Here is a 24,420-nt window from a genome sequence, read left to right as displayed (position 1 = left end):
GAGATGTGATGCACACTGAACAGCAGCTCCCTATTCCCCGCTCCCTCAGCCCCTGGTAACCACTGTTCTACTTTCTGCTTCTAAGACTCTGCCTGCTTTAGCTACTCGTGTAAGTGGAACCATGCAGTATTTACCCTTCTGTGACTGCCTTGTTTTACTCAGCGTAATGACCTCTAGACTCGTATGTGACTGGGATGTCCTTTCTTCAGGCTGAGTAATATTCCATTGTCTGTATACACCACTTCTTCTTTATCCGTTCATCCATCGTTGGACAATGAGGTTGTTTCCACATCTTGGTTATCATGAATAGTGCTGCAGTGAATGTGGGAGAACTCAGATCTCTTTGAGATCTTGATTTAAATTCTTTTGGATAAATACCCAGAAGTGGGATTGCTGGATCACGTGCTAGTTCTACTCTTAATTTATTGAGGAGTCTCCACATTGTTTTCTGTAATGATTGTACCAGTTGACATTCTTACCAACAGTGTACAAGGGTTCCCTTTTCTCCACATCCTTGTCAATGTTTGTGAATTTTTTTTTAATAATGGCCACCCTAAAAAGAGAAAAATAATAATAATGGCCGTCGTAAGAGGTGTGAGGTGATATCTCACTGTGGTTTTGATTTGCATTTCCCTGATGATTAGTTGTGTTGAGCCTCTTTTCTTTTAATAATTTTTAATTTAATGTTTTTTAAAAATATTTTATTTATTTATTATTGTATTATTTAATTATTTTATTTTTGGCAAGGGGGGGCATTCAAGGTTATTTTTGAAAGAAGTACTGGGGATTGAACCCAGGACCTTATGCATGCTAAGCATGCGCTCTACCACTTGAGCTACACTTCCCCCCTTGAGCCTTTTTTCATGTACTTGTTGACGATTTGTCTGTATTCTTCAGAGAAATGTTTATTTAAGGCCTTTGCTCATTTTTAAATTCAGTTACTATTACTGTTATTTGCTATTGAGTTGTAGGAGTTACTTATATATTATGGATATTAACTCTCTATCAGATGTGTTTTTGGCAGATACTTTCTCCCGTACCACTCGTCACCTTATCACTATGTCCTAACTGTTCCCTTTGCTGTGCAGAAGCTTCTTAGCACAAGGTCGGCTTACTTGTCTATTTTTATTTTGTTGCCTGTGCTTTTGGTGTCATATCCATGAAATCATTGCCAAGACCAATGTTATGAAGCTTTGTGTGTATTCCTCTATAGTTTCAGGTCTTATATTTAAGTCTTTAATCCATTTTGAGTTGATATTTGTGTTTGGGCTAAGCGTTCGGTTTTCAGTGTCATTCTTTTGCATCTGGATATCCGGTTTTCCCAGCACCATTTGTTGAAGAGACTGTCTTTCTCATGTATTCGTGGCACTCTTATCAAAGAGCAGTTGACCAGTATGTTTGTGGGTTTATTTATGGGTTCTTTATTGGGTTTCATTGGTCAACATATCTGCCTTTATGCCAGTTCCATACTGTTTTGATTCCTGTAACTTTGAAATATGTTTTGAAACCAGAAAGTGTGAAACCTCTAGCCTTGTTCTTCTTTTACAAGATTGCTTTGGCTATTTTATGTCCTTTATGGTTCCACATGAATTTTAGGATTTTTTTCCCCATTTCTAAATATTTTTACTTATCAAAAACGCTATTGCAGTTTTGATAGGGATTGCATTGAATCTGTAGATTGCTTTGGGTGGTATTGACATTTGTAACAATATTAATTCTTCCAATCCATGAACATAGGATGTCTTTCCATCTTTTTGGTGTGTCCACAAAATAACTATTAGAACTAATAAACAAATTGAGTAAAGTTGTAGGATATAAAATCAATACATAAAAATCAGTTGCATTTCTTTATACTAATATGAACAATTTGAAAATGAAATTAAGAAAACAGTCCCACTTACAACAGCACTGAAAAGAATAAAATGCTTAGGAATATACTTAACCAAGGAGATGGAAGATGTGTATGCTGAAAAGTACAAAACGTTGCTGATATCCTTTTGCCCAAACTTGACCTGTGCTTTTAGGACTATGCCAGGTCATGAGTAGGTTAGTCTGGTAAATAAATTAAGACTTCGTTATAAATCGCTTACTAGTTTATCTTTCCCACATATTGACCAGGGGTATTTTAACCCAAAAGTGTGTATAATAAGATAACACTGACTGAGCTGCCTGCAGGTGAGATATTTTAAAATAAGTATTTAAAAACTATAAACTGCAACATTTGATTGCTCTGTCTAGCATAAAACCATCCTTTTTGGGGATCAATATCTGGACAAAATCACATACATGATCAGGTATAAATACAAATAGTTTTTCTTGGGAAGCCTCTCTGAAATTATTCAGTGAGAATACGCCATGTTAGATTCCCACACCTCGCGTACATACAGCAACCTTTCAGCGAGTCTGGCAAATTACAGTTTGGGAGGAAGTGCAATAATAAGGGAATGGTGCTTTTTTTTTTTTTTTTGATCACTTACCATGTGCTAGATGATCTGTATACGTATTCTATTTAATCCTTTTTCGAACTCTGTGAGATAGATGTTTGTCCCATTTTACAGATGAGGACGTTAAAGGTCAGGGAAGCAGCACCCAAGTTCACTTTTAATGTTAGGGTGGGGTATCCGCCAGGAGCCTGTTTTCCCCCTTACACACCAGGTGGCCGGCCAGGGTATTGTTGGAGAAGAGAGGAGGGCGATGAGATTGAAACTCGTGAGCCTTATGAGTTACAAGCTGCCCTGTCCAAAAAGGCTTCCTGGAGGGGAGACGTTGAAGAAACTTTTTGATATTCCTGAAGTGGAAACTTTTAAGGAGTAATCTCCAAATTTACAGCCCCAAATCAGGTTAAAGTACTGGTGAAATTAATCTTATGGGTCACTTAACTGTCCCCAGGCGCATCTTGTGTTCTTCAAGATCACTGAATTGGAGGACCTGGGGGCAGAGGATGGTTTTAGAAGCGGGGAGGTAGGTCTTCCACACGATTTGCCTCTGCACACTGGGGACACTCTATTCTGGTGATTAAAGAAGGTTCCAGTCTATTTTTTTTTTAATAGAAACAACCACTTCAGGTTTATAAAAAGATCATACCCTCTATCCACAGTTACTGAGCCCTGGAGGTTCTGGTTGTATGAGGGGAACTTTGCTGAGTGACGTCAAGATGCTCTCAAACGTCCAAAGATCCATTAATTTTCCCGTGGTGCGCCCTCACTGTTATTTATTTTGCTCCCCTGGGAACATGACTCCACTTGATTCTCTAGCTTTTCAGCTTATAATAAATTCATTATTAACCAAAGCCTAGCCTTATGCCTTAGCATGGCAATTAGTGAGAAGCCTTTAAAAACTTTTTTTAAAGGCAATTAAATTGATTTAGGGGTGAATAGTAGAAAAGAGATGCGCCCTAACATTTTTGTAAGTGGCATGGATTTGTCACGTGCCAAGATTTGATTAAATTATCAACTGGTATCTCTCCGTTGATGTACTTTCTGCGATGACAACTCTCCCTCTGGCAGACTCCTCGTGAATGGCTCTTTCCCCGCGGTTACTGTCCCACCGTGTCCCTAGGGTCCAGACAACTCAGCCCACGGTGACTGCTCACAGGCTCACAGAACCTCCCGGGCCACCGGCGGCCCAATTTCCGTGCTGTCAGTCTCAGCAAAGCCCTTTCCTGCTTTGTCCCTTTCCTCCCGCAATGGCCAGTGACGAGCCTTGCCACCCGGGGGGTGGAAAGAAGTCCAGAGCAATTTCCTGTTGGGAGCGTGCTGATGCTGGACACGGTACAGCCCCTGGACGTGGGCTTTGGAATACCCTCCGATTAGTCCTTTTTTGTCCTGATGAAAAACTTCCGGGCTTCCCGTATCGCCAGTCTCACTGGGGTCGCTCCGACTGAATCTAAATTCAGTGGGTAACAGGCAGATAACAGCCGTTTTTCTGACCCCATCCTGGCATCCTTCTCGCACCTCCCCTTCCCCCTGTATTTCTTTGAGCGAACTTAGGAGAAACGCACTGAGATCCCGCACAACCACCCCCGGATCTTTTCTGGCACCTGGTGACCAATCGGGAAAACCTGATCCACTTGAGAGGGTGGCGGTTCGCGGGCCACTATCAGAGCTGGAGAAGTTATTTCCCGCTGCCTTTATCTATGCGGTTTGCGAAGGGGAGCGTGTGCTCACAGCGCAAACAGGAAAGCCTGACATCACGGAGCGGCGGAGTGGCGTGGGGAGGAGTCTGCGGCGCCCTCGCTCGCTCGCTGGCCGCGCTCCCTTTGTGGCCGAGTCGCGCGCACCGGCGGCGGCGGCGCGTGTCCGGGCTCCGCGCGCGGCGGCCGCTCGCTCGGGGCCGGGGCTGGAGGCGCCGTGGCTGAGCCCGGCGGGGACCGCGTCTGCCCGGGAGCAGGGCGCACCATGCCGCGGCCGCACACCGGAGGGAACGCTGAGAATGAAATTGCTTTGGCAAGCTAAAATGGTAACGCGAACACCCTCTGCCTGCTCCCGAGGCTGCCCTGCTGGGGAATCTTCTCCGCTTTCTCTTGGGCGGGTTTTGGAGGGGACGGAGCAATCCGGCCCCATGCCCGGGAGTCCAGGCTTCCTCCCTCGGCTTTGTACGTCTTCCTCTCTGCGTGTCTTCTCCCTCTGAACCACGCTTACTTTCTCAGCAGCTGCCCTTGGTGTGCCTAGGGAAGATGTGTGTCAGGAAAGGAAAACTTTGAAGGCAAGAGGACCGCGAGTCCGGGCGAGCCGAGGAGCGCTCCTGCGTCCCAGCCGCTCTGCATCGCAAACTTGGAGTTTAGTCGGGGACGGGGTGGGGGGGGACCCCAGGGGGCCGCTGCACGGGGGGGGGGAACCCCAGGGGGCCGCTGCACACGGTTGATGGGTTGCTTTTTCTGCACTTGCCAGATTATTGGACGGAAATTAAAAAAACTTTCTACCTCCCGCTAACTGGGGGTTCCAAAGGAGAAAAAAGACATGCCAAAAACATTTCACTCCAAAGGAGCGAGGACTCTTGGCATTTTAAACACTTGTTTGTGGCAAATTTTAAAATGTAGTTTGCTCAAATAACGGAGCCACTTGTAAAAGGACAAACTTTTTCTGCAAGTGAATTCTTTTTCCTCTCACTGAAGGAGGCACAGTTCATCACGACTAAACCAGTTTCTTTAAGAAGGAAAAAAAAAGACTTAAAAAAAAACTATTTAAGATATGTGAGCGAGTCTAGGAAAAATAACTAAATGGAAAAGTCCGGGGATCCTGATACCACAGGAAAGGGCTGGGGGCCAAAAAAATCTCAGCGTTCCCTCTATCGCAATGTGTCTCGTGTTGCTCTGATTCTAATATTTATTTTGAACAGCCCATCTTATGCCCTGAGCTGCTGTTGGAAGCAGCGAAGCAGCTGGGATAGATTGTGGTTAGCAGAGAGGAAAAAAAAATACTCTTTTTCTTTCTCTTTGTCCCATTCCCCTGGCAGAGCTCGATTCAGGACTGGGGTGAAGAGGTAGAGGAAGGAGCTGTTTACCATGTCACCCTCAAAAGAGTCCAGATTCAACAGGCTGCCAATAAAGGAGCAAGATGGCTAGGGGTGAGTAAAGCTGGGGAGACTGTGAAGTTTGGACTTGCAGTGTCTGTTGTTCTGTGAATACCATTATTATTTAGCAGAGGCAGGCTTTTTTCCCCCGTCTTTTCTTCTCTTTGGCCTTAAAAAGGAAACTGCCAATGACCAAGTGTTTGCACTAGCGGTACAGATCTCTTTTTGTACTTAATGTTTTCCAAAGCATCTTCCCTAGGTTTGTCAATAATTCAGAACCTCTTAGAAACATCTTGAGGTATTTGGCAAATAGAGTGGGGGTGGAGTGGCAGAAAGTGACACGGAGTAACAGGACCAGAAAGTAACACTGGGTTAAGCAAGAGCCGTTTGGCCCAGACGCACCCTTTTCTCTCCCTGTCTCCCCCCTTAACCCGCCCCATGGATGCTGACTCCTGCACCTTTACCAAGTACCCAGAATGCTCAGGGGGCAGAGCCTTCCAAATCTGCCTCCTCTGGGGGGGGGTGGTGGTGGCAGATATCACCTCCTTTCAACATCCCAGGAGGAGGCAAATGCGTGCTTAGTGCCCATGATTTGACGCGTAGGGTGCGCAGAGTGCCGGCTCTTTGGTGAAGCACTGCTTTCCTAAACCAGATTTCTTTCCACCAAGATTTGAAAGTGTTAGGTGGGTTCATGGAAATTATTCATTCTCGCCTAATGGATCCTTCAACACATCCCACCTAAAGGGGTTGTGAGGAATGGAAGTCTTGGGCAAACGTGGGCATGTGAAGGAACGGAGAAGTTCTGAATCTGGAGATAGAAGTAATCCTCAGGGAGCAGTCAGAGGGGACGCCGAAAACCTTGAGAAAGAACACAGTGGTAGGCGAGCAGAGGGGACGGAGTGCGGTCTCCCAGGCCTTATTCTAGCCACACTCGGGCATCACAGGTGACAGGCGTGACAGTGAAGAAGGTTCTGCACCCGCATCCAATCTTGACTGGCTTTGAGTTTCCGGAAATTGAGTGTTTTGAACAGCATCCAAAGGTGGCGTGTGAAGGGCAGGAAACAAAACTGCCAGGGACTTCATGTTAAGACTAGAGGCAACACATGGCTTGCAACTCCTGGAAGCCGAAGGCAGGACGGCCAGCGGCAGTGATTTCCTCTGCCGCGGGGCTGCCGGGCTGCTGACACAGGCGTTCACTGCTTCGGGCTTCCCCAGCCGCTTCAGGTCAGGCCTTTCCTGCTCTGTCCACCCACTAGGGCAGTAAACGGTGAGTGACAGCTGCAGGTGTGGCCTGGAGAGCTCGGAACCTTTCCTTTGAAAACCTGAGGTTCTCACTTACAAAGTAGGCACCTGACTCGGAGCATGATTCTGAAATGGACTTGGTGCATCACCAGCAGACCTGACAGGGAAAGCAGAGCCGGAATTCTGACAAGTCAGCGCTTTGTGTTTGGCGGGTGTGTGTATGCATTTTATTTAAACGTGACTGTTGATGTGGTTTGGCCCGACTGACTGTTTCAAAATGATTCACAAGTTCTGAAGCAGCCGCCTTCAAAGGGGTCAGGACATTCTCCGATGCCAGGTTGCTCCTCTCTTTCTAATGGGATTGATGTTGGTTGGGTGGCCGTTTCAGGTTTTAGCCAAACACAGGAGCAGTGAATGCGTAAGTCATGGGGGAGATGGGAGGGGTTGACTCTGCAGGCCCCAGACACACAAAGTCTGGTTCACTTAGATGCTCCCAGTTATTCAGTAATTCCCACTGGCTGTTCTGTTTGCTGGGCTCCTCTCTCCTCTCTCCCAGAGTTCTCATATTTATACAGCATCCAGAGTTGGTTCACCCTGGATGTAGCAGTAGAGCTAAAATATCAAGAGGGGAAATATGTAAACAGATGGCTTCTAGTTAATGGACGAGTCTGTCCCTTCCCCTCATTTCAACAAAGTATGATCCGCTGCTAGCACCCCGGCCCTCGAGGGCACGTTTCTAGGAAATCTCCGATTCCGATCCCACCTGTTTTCGTGTCTTTGGTGTCCTGTTGGGAAGCTCTGATTTTGTCCCTGGAAATTCCAGACTTTACTAAATGTGACTCAAGCAGTCAAGCCATGGCAGTTACAGAGTCTTTCTCTTTAGGCCCCTGAGTGGCTTTTCTTTGTATTTGTTTGCCAGTAACCTTTTCAAAATTCTTCAAAGCAACTAGTTTTCTTTATTTATTATTGAAATACAGGTGGCGTGCCCTATTAGGTTAGTTTCAGGAGTACTGCATGATTCAGCATTTGCATACGTTATGAAATGATCACCATAAGTCTGGTCCATACGATACCATTGACCATATTCCTAAAATCAGAGCACCCAGTTTTAGAGCGAACTAGAGACTGAGGTGAGGTGAGAAGGCGGTATTATGGTTATCTCTTTTCCGCGTGAGGAAACTAATGCCCGGAGAGGTTAAATTGTTTGCCAGGGCCACACAGCTAGGAAGTGGTAGAGGCTGGATTTGAACCCAGGTATTTAGTTCCTTGCTATTAGAAACTGCCTGGGACCTTGGGGCTGTTTCTGTATTAGTGGAAGAGAACACAGACCCAGAACAAGGATGCTTATGGTCTGCTTCCCCCTACATGTTACACCTGGTGCAGGACTTGCGTGACGTGGCTTTCTTTTCTTTGTGCTCTGAGTGATGACTTGAGCTGCACGTGGAGACGTCTGTTGTGAAGCTGTGTAGCTTGTTGATAACCTCTCCATTTGGGATGTGTAGAACGTGATGCACCGAAGATGTATGAGGCTACATAGCCCCTGCGAGTGGGCGTGGCTCTCGCTGCGTGTCTGTGAGTCTTATTCACAAAGCCTAAGTGCCTGAGTACAGTTTTTATATTTTCTACCACTCAGGTCATAAAACACAAGAGTCAGTTTGGGAAGGACAGCAAAATAATTACCTCCCCTTAGATGTGAAGTTTCATATAATCCAAAACATTTAGGACGTAAAAAAAACCACCCAGATTTCTTCTGTATGGCACAGGCAACTATATTCAATATCTTGTAATAACCTTTAATGAAAAAGAATATGAAAACAAATATATGTACGTATATGCATGACTGGGACATTGTGCTGCACACCAGAAACTGACACATTGTAACTGACTATACTTGAATAAAAAGAAATTCAGGACATTCTTTTTTGTTTTGTTTGTTAAATTTTGTGTTCAGTTGATCTTTTGAAGTAAACCCCCCTGTCTTTGGTTGTAAAATATATAACTGCTTGTGGCCCAGACTGGATTTACTTACACATTGCAGCTGCAGCTTTGACCATTGACAGTGAGGTTTCGCTGGACAACTTTGAAAAACCAAATATTGTTGAAATACTGACCCAATTTTTCCTTTACAGTAACATCTTAGACTGGGATAATTTTACCCAGCTATAACCCTCAAAGAAAAATGACTCTGCTTATGTCATAAAATCATCACATCTCAGGATTGGAAGAGACGCTAAAAAGTAGTTTTATCGAACCATTCAAAAAAATTCCAGTCATTTTTGGAAGAGCAAATGGTGAAAAGTTATTATTTTTCTTTGGTCCCGGCTTTGTGATTGTATATCGACAGTGATATGTAGAAATGATTTAAGGATTCTCGGTACTCTCTGGAAGCAGGGAGTGTACTGTTTTAGGAGGAATATTCAGATGGAGAAAGGAGAAGGGTCCAGCTGTTAGGGGAGGGGCTTTGTTGTCAAGAGCCCACTCTGCTGTCTTCAGCATATGGCGGCCGCGGGGTCCAGAGCAATGTGTCAAACCCAAGGTAAAGTCAGAGTGGGAGTATCTGCTTGACAAGCAGGCCTGGTGGTGCCGGCCACCTCCGCAGGGCTTGTGGGGTCTGGAGTGGTCAGTGGACAGTCCCATGGCTTTTCCCTGTTCTGCACTTCTGTGGTTACATGGTCCTCGTGGAGGGGCCCCCCACCTCCTCTCTTCCCTTTGTCTCGTATTTATCACACCTTTTATCACTCAGAGGCCCTTGTGGGTTGAGTTGAAATGCTTGAAAGCTGGGAGGCTGGTAAAGATAGTGAAATAGGACAGGAGAAAGCAGAATATACTTAGAAATAAAAGGAGCTGGAAATCTGTTAAAGATCCTGGTGGGTTAGCTGAGTGCCCTGGTAAGATAACCGCCGGTCACATTGGGATCGAGAAGTTGACCTCACTTGGATCCACTGTTTGGATCGACTTCACCTGATGTCCCCGTGGCGTTGCTGTCCACATGGCCTTTAAATGGCATACAGTTGCTCTAGTTTTCAGCTAACTTCACTCCTGGGAATCTTCTCTGATCTCCCAAGTCTGGAGTGGGTGGTCCTTCTGCGGGTTCCAGTAGCATTCTTCTCTGTCCATCATGCGTTCATCTCACTCTGTTGTAGTTGTGTGTCTGTTCGTATTTCCCATTAGACAGTAAGCTCCGTGAAGTGGGAACGATGACCATCTAGTCGGCAGAAACTCAATAAATGTTTGAGTGCACGGATCAAGCTTCATCCCCTATTGGGAGGTGGATATTGTCTTGACAAATATGAATGTATGGTTGCTCCTCATTGAAAACAAAATCAGCATGAAAATGTTAGCTAATAAAGAAGAGGAGGGGGCGCAAGGGAGCGAGAAGACCCAATTAGCTGCTGATTTTCCTACGTCCTTCCTGTGACAAAGCAGGGCACAAACAGAGGCCATGATTATCCATCTTAACAAAAAAATCCGTGACAGAGAATTAACTACACAGTCCCCCAGTGCCTTTTCGAAGCAAGAGGTCCAGTGTACTTGTTGCTGAATGATGAAGAAGGAGAGGCCATGCACAAGTGAAAAGGTGTCAGCATGCATGCGCAGCACGCTTGGTCGGAGGGCTCAGAGGCGGGGTTTCCGACTTGCAGGAGATCAGCCCTAGAGAAGCCCTCAGTTTACAGTCTGTCGTCTTTGTTTTCATCTGTTAAAACAGGCCCTTGGGTTGCCTTCTTCCTATCTATCGGAATGTTTAATTTAGGCTTTAGAAAGTAAATTTCAAAATTTAACAGCCATCTGCAAATGAACCAACTGGTATTTTTCATTCTGACCTTGGGAACATGTTTCTAAAGTAATCCAGTGATAAGGCCCGTGACCTACACCAGTCAGGAAGAGCTGGTAAATTCAATTGCCTGAGGTGTCAGTGCTGCGTTGGGTCACTTCTCTGCTTTCAGAAATCTTCAGGGACCTGTGTCAGGAGTATTTAGCCTGCAGCCCAGGAATATCCATTTCAGCTCAGCAATCCCAGGGACGCCCGGTCGAGTCCGAGACACACGTCCACCTCCAGCAAGTAAATACATAACAGCTGAAATATACGAGGCGCATTAACTCCTCGTACTTAAAGTGTACTTCTGTTAATATTACGAATGTGTTTCATTCTTATTTCTGTGAAATTATGAAGAAAAATTTCCTGGAGTTTTCAGTTTAGAAAGAAAAAGAGAGCGATGGAGTGGATACGGTGCCTTTCGCCTTTAGCGCGGGGCTGGAGTTTGCCATTTTCCATCCCACTTCTGTTAGCTTCCTTTTTCCGTGGTGTATATATCCTTGTACGCTTCCCCCTTCTGCGTAACCAGAACCTTGTAGTGACCTTCTTATACGCCTTACATGAAAATATGCAATACTAGGGGGCAGGGTGTAGCTCAGAGGTAGAGCGCATGCTTAGCATGCAGGAGGTCATGGGTTCAGTCCTCAGTACCTCCACTAAAATAAATAAACATAATTCCCCCTGCCCACCCCCCAAAAAAAGAATAGAAAACGTGCAATAAGAAGCCAAAGTAAGTAAAACATTTTAATTTTTACCGTGATATTCTCTTTACAGGGGGGAAAGGACGAGATTTCTGTAAACGAAGCAAGGAAAGTCTGGGTGGAATGGGGAAGACCCATGTTGCTTTATTCCATCGGCGAGCTGTGCCTGGGCTGCTGGTGGGTGCGGCTGTCTGCACGGAGTTGACTGGGGGTCTGGAGGCTGGGGCAGTTTCTGAGTTGTTTGCTGGGGAAACATGCTCGCCGCTGTTGTGCGTTTCAGCGTGATTCTGTCATCTGTGTTTGAGCCCACGAACCTCGCCTTCAGTGGGAGTCATTTGTTCATCAAAAGCCAACTTTATGCCACAAAGTAAAAACAAAACACCCTTTGTTCTTAAGGGAATCTCAGGGGGTAGGGGAGATAGGAATTAATTACAATACATTGTGGTCTGTGATCAGTGTTGATGTGAGTTCTGCATCGAGCGTTACGGGAGCCCCGGAGAGTGGCATGTAAGTCGGGTGGGAGTGGGGAGGTGGGGCTCCAGGAAGGCTGCATGGAGGAAGGGCCCTTGAGTGGAGAATCGATGGATGAATAGGAGTTACATGAAGGTGGGGGGCGCTGGAGACAGGCCTTCCAGTCGGAGAGCACAGCGTAGGGGAGGGTGTGGAGGCCGGAGACGAGCCCACTGTGTGAGGCGCATCCTGGGTAAGAGGGAGGGGCTCCTGGTGGGGGAGTGACAGGAAGGGAGCCACATCTCAGAACTTGCGGGTCCGAGTGCCGGGTGGTTATCGAAGGGCCCGAAGCAGCCTGACGTGGTCAGATTTGCATTTTAGAAAGATGACTGACAGCCCAGGAGGGGATGCAGCGGGACTCAGGAAGGAGGCTGAAGCGGTCATGGGGTGAGGACCTGGATGAAGCCGTGGCAGCAGAACAAAGTGGGAGTGATGGGCATGGAGGGCGAGGAGAGGAGGCCTGGTGGGCCTGGATCTTAGCACCCCTGCTTTCAAAGTGCGGGTCAAAAGCCTCCTGGCTTTCTGGGGTCAGCACCATCCTCTTCTCACTGAATGAAATGTCCCGGGACTTCAAGTTGGGCTTCCTCTGTGTAAACACTCGCAAATGCCTTTTTTTTCCTGCCAAAAGGCCCCTGCAGACCAGACCCGGGCAGGCCTGATGTGTCCTGTCCGGAGACACGGTCACAGTTAAGGCTCAGGAATGGGGCAGCGAGCACTGCTTGGCTCTCAGATTCCAGGGCACTTTGAAGAGCTGGCGGTTTCTGTCTTTTGTTTTTTTGTTTTTCTTGTAAAATCTCTGTTTCCCTACAAACTAAACAGATGGCCTCTGTCGGCCTTGGAGAAAGAATAAATATGGAACCCACAGGACTGTGATCACAGAGCTGTGTTTTAGACAGCAGCGGTCAAACTTGCAATTGTGTGTTAGGGACACAAGACACTTTAAGGTGGGGTGTCCTGGTCTTTCTCCCTCTCCCTGCTCAGTGCCTTTAAACCCTTTTTCTGAAACCGTTTATCCTGGTCGCCCACATTCCTGCTCGTGGAGGCTCACTCTGACTGCTGATTCTGCTCATTCTGGAGGTTTGGTAAGGTCCGCTGCTTCCCTAGTTCTCTGTCACCACAGTCTGTCTCTTCTCTTACACATGCACACACACGACCTAAATGAAAATGTCTCTTCATGTTGCATTTTTTAGGATCTGGTGTATCTTTGTAATGTCCTTTCATGACTACATCCGTGTCTCTGATCGAAGCCTAACTTTGTCATATTTTGCGTGGTTTCCCTTAATTGTGTCATTATTGTGATGAACTTTCCCCTGTTTAGGAACTGTCTTTAGTCTTAAAAAAAAAAATGAAAACAAGAGAGGATGGTATAGCTCAGTGGTAGAGCACATGCTTAGCTTGCAGGAGGTCATGGGTTCGATCCCCAGGACCTCTAGTTAAATAAAATAGATAAATAAACCTAATTACTTCCCCCCTAAAACAAAACAAAGCAAAACAAAACAAAAAAAGGAGAGAGAGAGAGGGAAGGAGGAAGGAAGGTATAAAAGGCTGGACAAGTTTACAACATTAAGGAGACACATCCTTGGCGGGAGCCCAGTTAGCCTCGGGCGGAGAGGATCATGTCGCTTCGCACCGAGCCTTCGGGCTCAACGTTGTGGGAGAGCCCGTCCCTCTCCACCCGTGAGGCTGTGCGCTGTGTTCCCGCGCGTGGGGTTTCTGCCTCACTTGGTTTCCCAGAGCCACCGTCTCCTCTGTGTGGCTGCCTTCCAGGGGCAATAACGGTTGTGGTTGGGGGGGGGTGGGTGGTTCTGTATGGTTCTCCACCCTCACAGAATCGTTACCCGACGTGTTCTAGTGTTTAAGTGCCTGTGCCATCTGGGGGCCATTCATTCGAATTTGTTTCCACGCAGTTAACCTCAGCCCATGTCAGCTCCCCCGGCCGCTGCTGTTTGTTTCCAGCAAGGAACTGAGCTGTGTGGCCTCTTTTCCATTCTGTGTCCCGCTGACCTAAATGCTCATTTTCGTCTTTTCTAAGAGCAAAGCCAAGGCAGAGTCCTTCTATCCTTCTGAAGAGAGTTTGAAGGCCCAGACCAAACCTTTTCTGCTGAAAGTCGCCTGTCTTTGGTCAGCGACGTCAGCAGAGGCCCCTTTGCACGTCTTCTCTCGTTGGATGCTCCTCTCGCGGCCGTAACGTCTGTCTCTGCTGGTGACGGAGCCAGAATCTGGGGACCATTTCTACCTAACAAAAGTACATTTAATGGATATAGGTAAAAATAATCGAAACTGGATTACACATTGGCTAAAAAGAAAATGCTTTATAATCATGACTTTTCTCATTAAAATGGCAATACTTGAAATTGTTTGCTGAGATCATCGACACTCCTAAATAGAAAATTCAGGAAGTTGGAAGCATCTGGCTAGTTTGTGAAGCACAGGGGAGACCCTGGCTGTCTTCTAACCAAATGTCGACTCCTCCTGTCGCCACAACACCATGAGCACGTCTGATTCACGAACGACTTAACCAGGTATTGACAGGGCCCAGCGGGGAATCAGCGCCGGGCTCTTTCTCCTGGGCTGGGACCTTGGCCCGTGGGCAGTGGCACCTCCTGGTGGCTCTTCCTTCTCACGGGGGCATTTCCAGCAGGAGCTCCAGTTAAGGGAGGTGACCGAGTGCCCCAGCCCAGAGCCCGCGCTTTGGAGCCAGACAGACCTGAATCCAGAGCTGGCTTCCGCCGCGAGCGGGCGGTGTGGGCGTGAGCAGTGAAGTTACCTGCCCTCCCCGAGCCTGAGCTCCTCGCCTGTGAGGGCAGGGGCAGGGCAGCGCCGTCCGGACACAGCTCCTGGGGGGACTGAGTGGGTGACGTGTGTCGGGTGCTTGGCACGGTGCCTAGGACGTGGCTTGCACTCCAGTACTGAGCACTGGGCTCTCACAGGGACCCCACTGTCCGGGTCCTCTTTTAAACCCTGCCCAGGAAGCTTGTAGAGTTGTGGGTCTCCCCCCGAAACTTGGGGTTTGTGTATAAACCAGGCTGCTTGATTGAGCAACGGTCTTAGCATGGCTTTAAATCATGTCCCTGACATCTCTTTCTCGTTTTGCACATCTGGGAGGAAGGACCACAGCAGGGCTCAGTGACCCTTGTTTATTAGAGTGCTGTCTTACTGTCCTGTTTCCTCTGGCTGGCTGCCTGCACAGGAGAGGAGAGAGAGGAGGGAGGAGGAGGAGGAAGGACAATGCTTGCTTGGGTTCCAGTCTGTCTCCTTTCAAATTCCTTCAGTTTTCCTAGATAGTTAATTTATTGGTGTTCTGATTTTTAGGCTTTTAAAACATTTTTACTACTTAGCAGTGGGCTGTATTCTGTCCTCTATAGTTGGTATCTCTGACTAAAAAGTGGAAATGTAGGAAACAATTTTTCTAAGAATTGCTTTGTAAGTGTCACGCCAGTCATTCTTCACTGGGCATAATTTGGGATGGCAGTAAATTGCATTTGCACAAGTTTAAATAAAGGTAAGATTTCTCATGGTGCCACATGTGGAGCAGCTAATGCAAGACCTGAGCCCCACGCTAGGATGGAGCTGAGTTCCTCCTGGGATGGTGACTTGCAGGATGTCACATGACTTTAATCTTCACTTTCGTCTTCTATGAAATGGGGACAACCCCTGCTTTTCCTTCTGCCTGTGGGTCTTGTGAGGATCATATGCGTTAACCTATACACAGGTACTTTTAGTATATAAATTATTATACAAATACAAGGATATTCTTACTGTTAACTAACCTTAAGGCTCTTTTTTTTTTTCCTTTCTTTACCACCTAAGTGCTCGATTGGCATATGGTCTGTTCATTAGTCCTGACTTTCTTCCCTCATTCTGGAGAGAATCCTTTCTATATTTTTTTCTTCCCATTTGCTAATTACCTAATAATAGCCACCACCATTGTTACTAGCGCTATCCTAGATGCATGGAAAATGCAGAAAAGGCTTCTCTCTGTAGATCGGGCGTGGGAATAGATACCCAGACAAACGCAGTCAATATCTTGCATGTGCAAACCTCCTACTTTCTCTTTCTTTTCTTATTCTCTCTCCAGTATAATTTGGTTTTGTTTTGTTTTGAGATAATGGCTGTTGATTCTCTTTGGTTCTCCCTTTCCTAAGGGTACTTTTAATTTGTTGCAGTGAAGGGTGGTAGAATTAATGCACCAAGGAATGGAAAGTGCTTCCAGCCTTTCAGAGCTGCTGGAAAATCAGCGCTTGGTTTGAGGCCAGATCCTGATGTGGGACTTGAACTCATGACCTGATGCCAGAGGCAAAATGTTACCAACCAACCCACACAGACCCTCCTAAGATGCAGGCATTTAAAATACTTCCTTTGAGTAATTCAGCTGTTGCTCTGGATTCTCTTCTGACTTTCAGCCTTTTCCCTGCAGTGTTCCTGGCTCCCCTGTTAGGAATACAATTTTAGTTTTTAGATCTGTTTTTCTCACTGTCTTTCCATTTGCTTATAACGGCCCCTTCCTTCTAGTTTTCCATTTCTCCTGGGTGAGTTCCTTGTTTTGTTCCTGTTCCTTCCTGTCCTTCTTCTGGATTAAAAATAGCCTCCAGGGTCTTTGGCTTCTTGCCCACAAACTTGCCCTTCCTCTGTTCATGCAGAGGCTCCCCCCCCCCAAGCATCTTAGATCCTCTCCTTTGCTCTCAAGATACTCAGACTTCTGCGTCCATTCCCTGTTATTCACGCCTGTTCTCAGCTGCCTTATGGGGCTGACTGACCCTTGTACTCAGAGCTGTAACTGGAAATTACATCTCTTGTACAAAGGTGCTGAATAAGTGACTTGCTCATGTTAAGCGTTACTGACGGACACTGGACTCTCTCTGCATGTGCTGGCTGTGTGGTGCGAAATGAGAAGGGGTCTTACACACTGACTCAAGGCACATGCGTAACATTCATCCACGTGCAAATCAAGTGAGTCCCAGGAACCAACTGTCATCCATCAGGCGTCTGTGGGTATCCCGGAGGGACCCACAGAAGTGTTTCTCAGGGAGCTAAAGTTGACTAAAGTGTTTCTTCTTGAACATTCTTTGGTCAGAGTTGGAGGATTATGATATTCTTTACAAAAAGACTTTCTATCCAATGTTGACCTAGACAATCCACAAATGAGTGTCGGCTTGTGGGCTAGAGGCTTGTAACACTTTAGATGACTGGGCAGGAAAGCGCTGATGGCAGCAGCTCTGATTTCAGCCCCCAGCCTGACCCTGAACTCCCTGTTTTGCTAAGCAGTCACGGCAACAGGGTTGGTGATAACTTTTCTGTGTGGCAGACACAGGCTCAAATGGTCTCCGTGCACCTGTCCATCCAGCTCCCTAGGTGCTTATGTCTCCATGAAGAGAGCTCACCCTCCCCTCAGCTGAGGGCGCGGAGCTGTAGGTTTCCATCGCCCACAGTGAAGTCCACATTCATGTGCCGCCCTGTCTCCCTCACGTCACATCAGCCCGCAGTGCTTCTCTGTTCACTCGTGGACCCATGAACGACTTACCGTTCAGGTCTCAGCTCAGGTGTCATCTCCACTCTTCTTATCCTGGTCCTCTTCTGGGATAATTACCCTTTTATCTGGGTCTTCTCAGCACTTTACCAAAAGCTCTGTTGCAGCATGTATCACATTGTATCCTTTTCGTGAAAAAAAAAAAAAAAAAAAAAAAGTTTCTCTTTGCTCTGTTCATTTGAGTGACTGAAGGGCGGGCAGGCGGGGACCATACTCAATCAGTCCTCATATTCCCATCACCTGGAACCAAGTCCAAGCCAGTCTGTGCTCAGTAAGCAGAATAAGTTGTTTGACCTTATCTCTATTATAAAGCATGTGTCTTTAATGAATTTTTTTGGCCATTTGGTAATATTGTAAATCTCACTTTTTGAAACAAAAAGGAAAGTATTGGAAAAGTAAGCTAGAGTTAATTTATATTTTATACTCCAGCTAATGACACAATAAAAAAAATTAAAATGCTTGCTTTTGCCTCATTTTTTTCATCATTTTTCTACATCTTTCATGATCTCATAAGCTACACGTTTAATGATCTTATGAAAATTGATTTAACTATTATGGTGATGTCTATAGATAGAATGACATGGTATTTAAAGTTAATCCATCAGCTTCTTGGTGACATGTAGGTTTGAGTCATGAGTCAAGGACAGGCCTCTGGAAACCCAGTTTCTGCTTTGAGTCCCAAAGTTATTTTACTTCGGATTTTTCACATATTTTATTTTCTCTCATATCTGAGGGCTATCATTTGCTTCAACCTTGTATTAAGCCAGTATCGAACCACTTTGGGTTTGTTCTGTGGAACACATTTTTGTAAAGGATCTGTCCCCCACCATGCGCATAACCACTGGGCTATGCATGGAGCGATGCAGCGTCTCTGAGACGTGTGGGGCGGGCTTGTTGCCTGGGGCACTTTTTGGGGTATGCTCCTCTTAACAGGGTTCATTGGCAAAAGGGAACTTGCAGATAAGTGACATACTTCATACTTGATTGCGTAGCATAATAATACCTGTAGACATCTCAGTTTTCATTAGTAACACGGCTCCCTTTGCTCTCTTACCCTCTCGAAGTATTCTCTGCCCTGTGGTCTTACATTCTTACCCCTTAACTTGCTACTTTAGGCAAAACATAAAGCCTATGCTGGAAGTTTTCATAAGTCCAGCTGTTGGTAGGTGTTTCCGCTCCGACTGTCCCAGAGTCGTTGGCTCTGTCAAGGTCAAGTTTTTGACCACTTCTGCTCCTTCTCGCCTTTTGTCCCAGCATGTTATCCTTACCTTTTTTCTTTGTACAGGGATTCCATGGCATATATATTTGCTTTGGAAAAGAAAGAAGAACCTTTTGAAAGCAATGTTATTCTTAAAAGAGTGATTGCCACAACATTTTATATATATATATATATATATATATATATATATAGTATACATATATATATTTTTTACAAGAAGAGAAAAAAATCACCCATAATTTTACTGCAGGAACGCAGTTCTTTCAACTTTGCATTTTATCTTCCAATCTCTGTTCACAGGCACACATTTTAACATAGCTGCTGTCATGCTGTTTATTCATTTTTGTAATCAGCAAGATATATTTTTCAGAACAGACTCTCTAAAAGTTACTCTCTGGTTTGAATCCTGTGGGACATTTGTTATATTTCTGATGTCACAGACAAAGGAATGCATTTGGACTTTGTGTTCAAGGAGTTCCAGAGCGATAATGCTTATTATTGGTTAACAAGCCTCTTTTCTGGTCTTCTTCCTTGAGAAATCTCCCCTCCTTTATCAGGGCTGTGAGCTTTCAGGAGGAGCCGAGAGTGCAGCATGAGATGAGGACTTGTGAGCAGATACGCAGTGCAGCTCAGCGCACATGCTTGGCTCGCCTTCTGTCCACACTGCCGGGCACCATCGTGGGTCCTGCTGCTCTGGGGATGTGGGACCAGAACTCTTAGGGTTTCTCTCTTCAGCGTGCTAGCTGCCAGTCTCCTGTGTCTTTGGAGCACTGGAAGTATGGCTCATCTGAACTGAATGCTTTGTCCGTGCAAAATCCATAGCAGATTTTGAAGACTTAGTAGGACAGGATGAAAATAATGTAACAGAGCTCAGTCATTTTCTATAGTGGTCACGTGTTGAATGATAATAGTTTGATATATAATGGGTTAAAGAAAACATATTGTCAAAATGAATTTCACTTGTTTCTTCTTACTTTTTTTTTTTTAATATGGCTACTAGCAAATTTAGAATTATGCATTGCTGGCTGGCAGTTTTCTGTTAGACAGGCTTGCTCTAAGGCCTTGTGTTTCAAAATACAGGGTGTAGTTTATGATGGCTTCTGAACCTGAATTTAGTAGGTCAAATCAATATTTTAAAATTGGAATGGAATGGAATAGAAAATATTAGAATCGGCATTATTGTGAAACTTACTTAAAATATGTACAGTGTGCATACTGAGTCACATGTGAAATGTGTCTTTTCTATGAGTCATAGTTTAAATGTTTGAAAAATCACTGTGCCGGGGGGGTCCAGCTGAATTCATGCATCACCTAGGAGGCCTGGTCTGCTTTGTAGGAGGGCAGGTTGGTACCAAGAACACCGTAAGATTTTAGGTCTGGTTGGTGGAAGCTCTTCTGGAAAAATTCAACTAGGCCAGACCCTGCAGGAAAGCGGGCGCTCATTCTGGAAGCAGTAGCGCCACAGGGACTGCCAGAGCGGAGGGCGAGCTGAGGTCGGCTCTAGGTTTGCCGACTGAAGTCTGGACACGCGAGCTCAGTGCTAAAGTGCCCACTGAGCCCAGGAGCGACTTTAATCTGACTAGATGCTTCTTGAAGATGCCTTCAAAACTGCTTCATGGGTGGTGGTACTTTCTAAGAAGTAGGGTGGTTTCTTAATGACCTTGGAGCCAAGCTGGGTTGGACACGAGTTCTCTGACCCTTAGATCCTCCGCCCACTACGTCTTGTTGAAATCAGAAGAGGCTGGACTCACGTCTAGGGTCACACCAGTTCTCTTTCCTCTTGACAGAAAACATGTCCTTACAGTACACAGATGTAAGGGCAGTCACCAGGGCTGTGTCTTTGGCTGGATTCTAAATGAAGGACACTTAAAGCCACAGAGGGGGAAGGGGAGGCTCCGAAAATGAAGTTTACGGAGTTGCTTGGGCCTTGTATTTATTCTGACAGTTGTAAAAATTCTTTGGGGCTGACCCATTTTTCCTTTCTTAATTAAAAAAAAAAAAAATCTGGCAGGCAAGAGTAAGAAATGTGAAACATGTGACTAATGCTTCAGCTTTTTCTCCTGGAGCCAGATTCTTTAAAATTATACCTTAGACATGCTTGATGTTATAAAAACAATTGCCCACAAAAGCCACCAGACATTTGTTTCTGAAACTTGTAGACTTAGATGGCATTCATTTGCAGTAAAGAGTCCAAAAGCACAACATTTAGGGGTTATTGAACTGAAATCTTCTTTGGAGATTTTGCTCTGGTGAATTAGATTACTCTAGGAGCTGGCGGAGAGCCAGGCAGCCTTTCGCCTCTTTTGCTTGAGTATTTCCAGTCCTGTTGGTAGTTACCCAGAACCTCTGAGGGAGTTAGGCTAAACGATCCTCAGAATCCCCTGTAGATGGAAAGCACCGTGACCCCAATGTCGGACTGAACTGGCAAGCGGGAGCTGTGTTTATGTTGACCTCCTGTTGTTCTGTACTTACCATAAATACCTCATTCATTCATTCACTTATTCATTCAAATTTGAGCACCTGCGATGTGCCCAGTCTTGTTCCTGGTCTCTGTAGGAAACGCACAGAATTTCAGGGCACTTAGCACAGTGGGTTTGAGGGCTTGCAGAGTTTAGTTCCAGCCTCCCCACTGGGGTCATCCCCTGTGCCTCACCGTTACGTACTCCCCACTGTGACCGGACGAGGCTGCCTTCCTGTCCCCACGGTTGTCTCTGTCAGAAGTGTCCTCCTTTCCCCCAGTGCCCTTCTCGGTAAAGCCCAGCCGTCCAGCTCACGTGCCGACTCTTCCATGAGTCTACTTCTGTTTCCCAGATGGTGGTAAATGATCCTTTTCCGAACTCCCCGGCACTTGGTGATGCCACCTCCTGTGGTGCCACCTGCAGTCGTATTGGGCTGACCTGTGTGAGGTCTCCATACCCGTACATTAAAAATGGTTGAAGATTGGCAAGTTTATATGGTTCTTTTTAATGTTAGGAGTGTTCTTGAGTGGAACTTAAATGGGTCTCTTGACAACTGTGTTACGCTCATGCCTTATGGTTAGCTAAGATTCTCGATCTTTTTTAATTTTTGTAATATTAATTGTTACTAAACTAAGTCTCACTTAACTTGGAGAGTTGATTTTTTTTTAAAAAAAGTCTAAATGAGGAAAATATTTATTTTTATTAAATCTAATTTTGTTAGTCTTAGCTAATTTTTTACAGTTTTTAAAAAAGACTTCTAAAATTCAGTGTACCAGCTGTAACTTTCAGTTCAATTCAGTAAGGTTGTATGTAATTATCCACTTCCTTTATTAAAATCATAATTTAATTTAATTATAATTTAATCAACATGGCCAAAGACAAAACTCTGTGTTATATTGCTGGAGACGTTCCGCTGGTTGACATGGCTTCACCATCCAGCATTCCCTGACTATTTGATTTGAATACAGATCTAGCCAATCTACAACTGTTCAGCTCATAGGGCTCCATCGTATCTGTGAAGATCTAAGGAGACAGTTGATGGAGTAGGGTTTTGACTCTGTGAGCAGCATGTCTATAGTATTCCATGTTACTTGCCTAGGGTCAGGATAGGATGGAAAGTTAGTTTGATGTGATTTTGTGTTTCTCAGTGATTTCGTGTTCACGCCTAGTGATCATTGCTTGCAAACAACCGAGGATGCTGGCAGCAGTGGCTGGCAGGCAGATGGGTCCGTGGTTTCCAGTCTGCCTTAGATTCTTGTCCGAAGGTTGGTATGTTTTCCCGTTGTCAGTGTTTAGACGCTTCTGTGATTCTGTGCTTCTGTGAAGATTGCATTCATCAGTCTCATGAGCACATCTGCTGGTTCTCTCAGCGCCCACCGTTCAGGCTATTTATCTGGCTCTGGGGACGTGAAGTCACTTAAAGGGCTCAATGCTTGCTTAATCTCGCCTTCTCTATCTTGGTCTCTGGTTTCCCCCTCACCATGCTTGTCCTGCTCTTTCCAGTTTGAAGATCATTTTCCTTGATAGTGAAGATGGAAGCTTAAGAGGAGTGAAGTAGTTCTGTTTTTCCTGTTATCAGTTAACATTACCCCACCCAACAGCAGTGAGCCGCTCCCTTCCTCATTTTGCTCCTAATGTAGCTGAAAAAAGGCTCTTTAACTTGACCTCAACATTCTCGCCAGACCCAGCTCACTGTGACTGTTAACTTTCACATTACCATGCTTTCAGATATGTGCTGCCCTAAGTCTGCAGCCTCACTTCGGGGGCCTTCTTTCTGTCTCTAATAATTTGGGAAACTTGTACAACCGTCTTGACTTCTTAAAACCTTTATGTCATATTCGGAATATTTGTCCTACCTTTTCTTAAATCCTCACCCCTGTTACAGAAGGTTTACACTAACTTTATTTTTTATTTATTTTTTTAAAGCTTCTTTTAAAAAAATTGTTTTACTTATTTTTTAATTTTGGTGGGAGGTAATTTGGGTTTTCTTAAATTTATTTTTAATGGAGGTACTGGGGATTGAACCCAGAGCCTCATGCATGCTAGGCACACACTCAACCACTGAGCTATTCCCTTCCCCTGACACTAACTTTAAAAACCATTGTTTTCTTAACGTTTGTAGGAGAACATGATCACCTTCTCCCCAGGTTTCCATAAATCCTGCAGCAACCACTATTCAGTGGTGATCCCAGTTCTGTTTGGAGAATTGCTTTTCTTTCCTGCTATCAGCAGAGCAGATAAAAGCCAAAAGAAAGCATCGTAGCTGTCGGTGACTGCTGTGAGAAGGGTGGCTCTAAGATTGTTGGTGTACTTCACGAAGAGAACAGTGGTGTCCTTGGCAGAAGTGGGGATTTGGGGAAGAAGAGCTTCTCTGTGGTGCTGATGGGAGGGTGGTACCCTGATTATTTCACTTTTTGAGACAGCATATAGGAGGAGTCTCCCAATTAGAAGAGACTTGGGCTAAATTGGGAGTTGGAGATTTGCAGATACTAACTACTATAAGTAAAATAGCTAAACAACAAGCTTCTGCTGTATGGCACAAGGAACTGTATTCAGTATCTTGTAGTAACTTATGGTGAAAAAGAATAGGAAGACGAATATATGTGTGTTCCTATATGACTGAAGCATGGTGCTGTGCACCAGAAATCGACACAACATTGTAAACTGACCATACATCAATTTTAAAAAAAGATAATTAAAAAAAAAAGATTTGGGATTAGAGGAAGGCCTTTGGGTGTCATCCACACACAGGTGAACAGAGCAGTCAGAAAGACCGACACGGAGAGTCGCAGGGGGTCGAGGGCCCGGACTGGGTAGTGTCCCTTTCGGGAGGCAGGGAGGCAGCGGCAGTGAGCCGGGGAGGCGGAAGTGTAGTCAGAGAGGTGAGGGGAGAAACGGGCTGGCTCCTTCCCATAGGATGCAGGGGAGGCCAAAGATTCACTCGGAAACCAAGGGGAGGAACAGCCCTCACTTGCGGTTATTTCAGCTTTCCAGAGCGTGCTTAAAACCTGAGAAAGCTGTTGAAAGAGGTTCTCTGAGCAGCTGGAAGAGCTCTCGCCCCACAGGGAAGGCCGTCGTTCTTAATCTGTACGCCACGTTAATCCCTACTACGTAACAGAGCTGGTTGTTCGCACATCGTCACCATAAACCGCTTACAGCTGAGTGGCTGTAGCAAACGTGGAGAGAGTGGGGCTTTTCCACGCAGGCATACTCTTTGTAGTAACAAAACCCGATGCTCCAGGGGGAGGCTGTGTTCAGATGTCACTGTCTCAGGGAGACTTTCTCTAACTATTCATTAAAATTGCAACCCTGCCCTACCCTGGACCTCCTAATCCCCCAGTTCAGCTTCGGCCTCCTTGCCACTTAACCACTGTCTCATATCCTTTCATTTGTCATTGATTGACTGATTGAATGTCTCTCTCCTGCATTAGAATGTA

At 45.6% G+C, this 24,420-nt stretch overlaps 1 protein-coding gene across 3 annotated transcripts in view; it reads left to right on the top strand.

The window, feature by feature from the left end:
• Positions 1–24,420, top strand: part of RGL1 (ral guanine nucleotide dissociation stimulator like 1) — a 257,821-nt gene that overhangs the window by 133,210 nt on the left and 100,191 nt on the right. The window contains exons 1-2 of one of the 3 annotated variants that reach the window (XM_032463547.1): positions 4,230–4,458; positions 5,455–5,565. The exons of 1 other annotated variant lie outside the window; for it this stretch is intronic. In XM_032463547.1, the coding sequence (XP_032319438.1) occupies positions 4,432–4,458; positions 5,455–5,565 (138 nt within the window). In that variant the 5' untranslated portion in view covers positions 4,230–4,431. Of the gene's footprint in view, positions 1–4,229; positions 4,459–5,454; positions 5,566–24,420 lie in introns of those variants that run through there. One more of the 3 variants, XM_032463546.1, reaches the window with a different exon arrangement.

The sequence above is a fragment of the Camelus ferus genome, chromosome 21, assembly GCF_009834535.1.
Source record: "Camelus ferus isolate YT-003-E chromosome 21, BCGSAC_Cfer_1.0, whole genome shotgun sequence".
Classification (NCBI taxonomy): Eukaryota; Metazoa; Chordata; class Mammalia; order Artiodactyla; family Camelidae; genus Camelus; species Camelus ferus.
The sequence above is the reverse complement of the archived record's forward strand: the minus strand, read 5'-3'. Positions and strand labels throughout refer to the sequence as shown.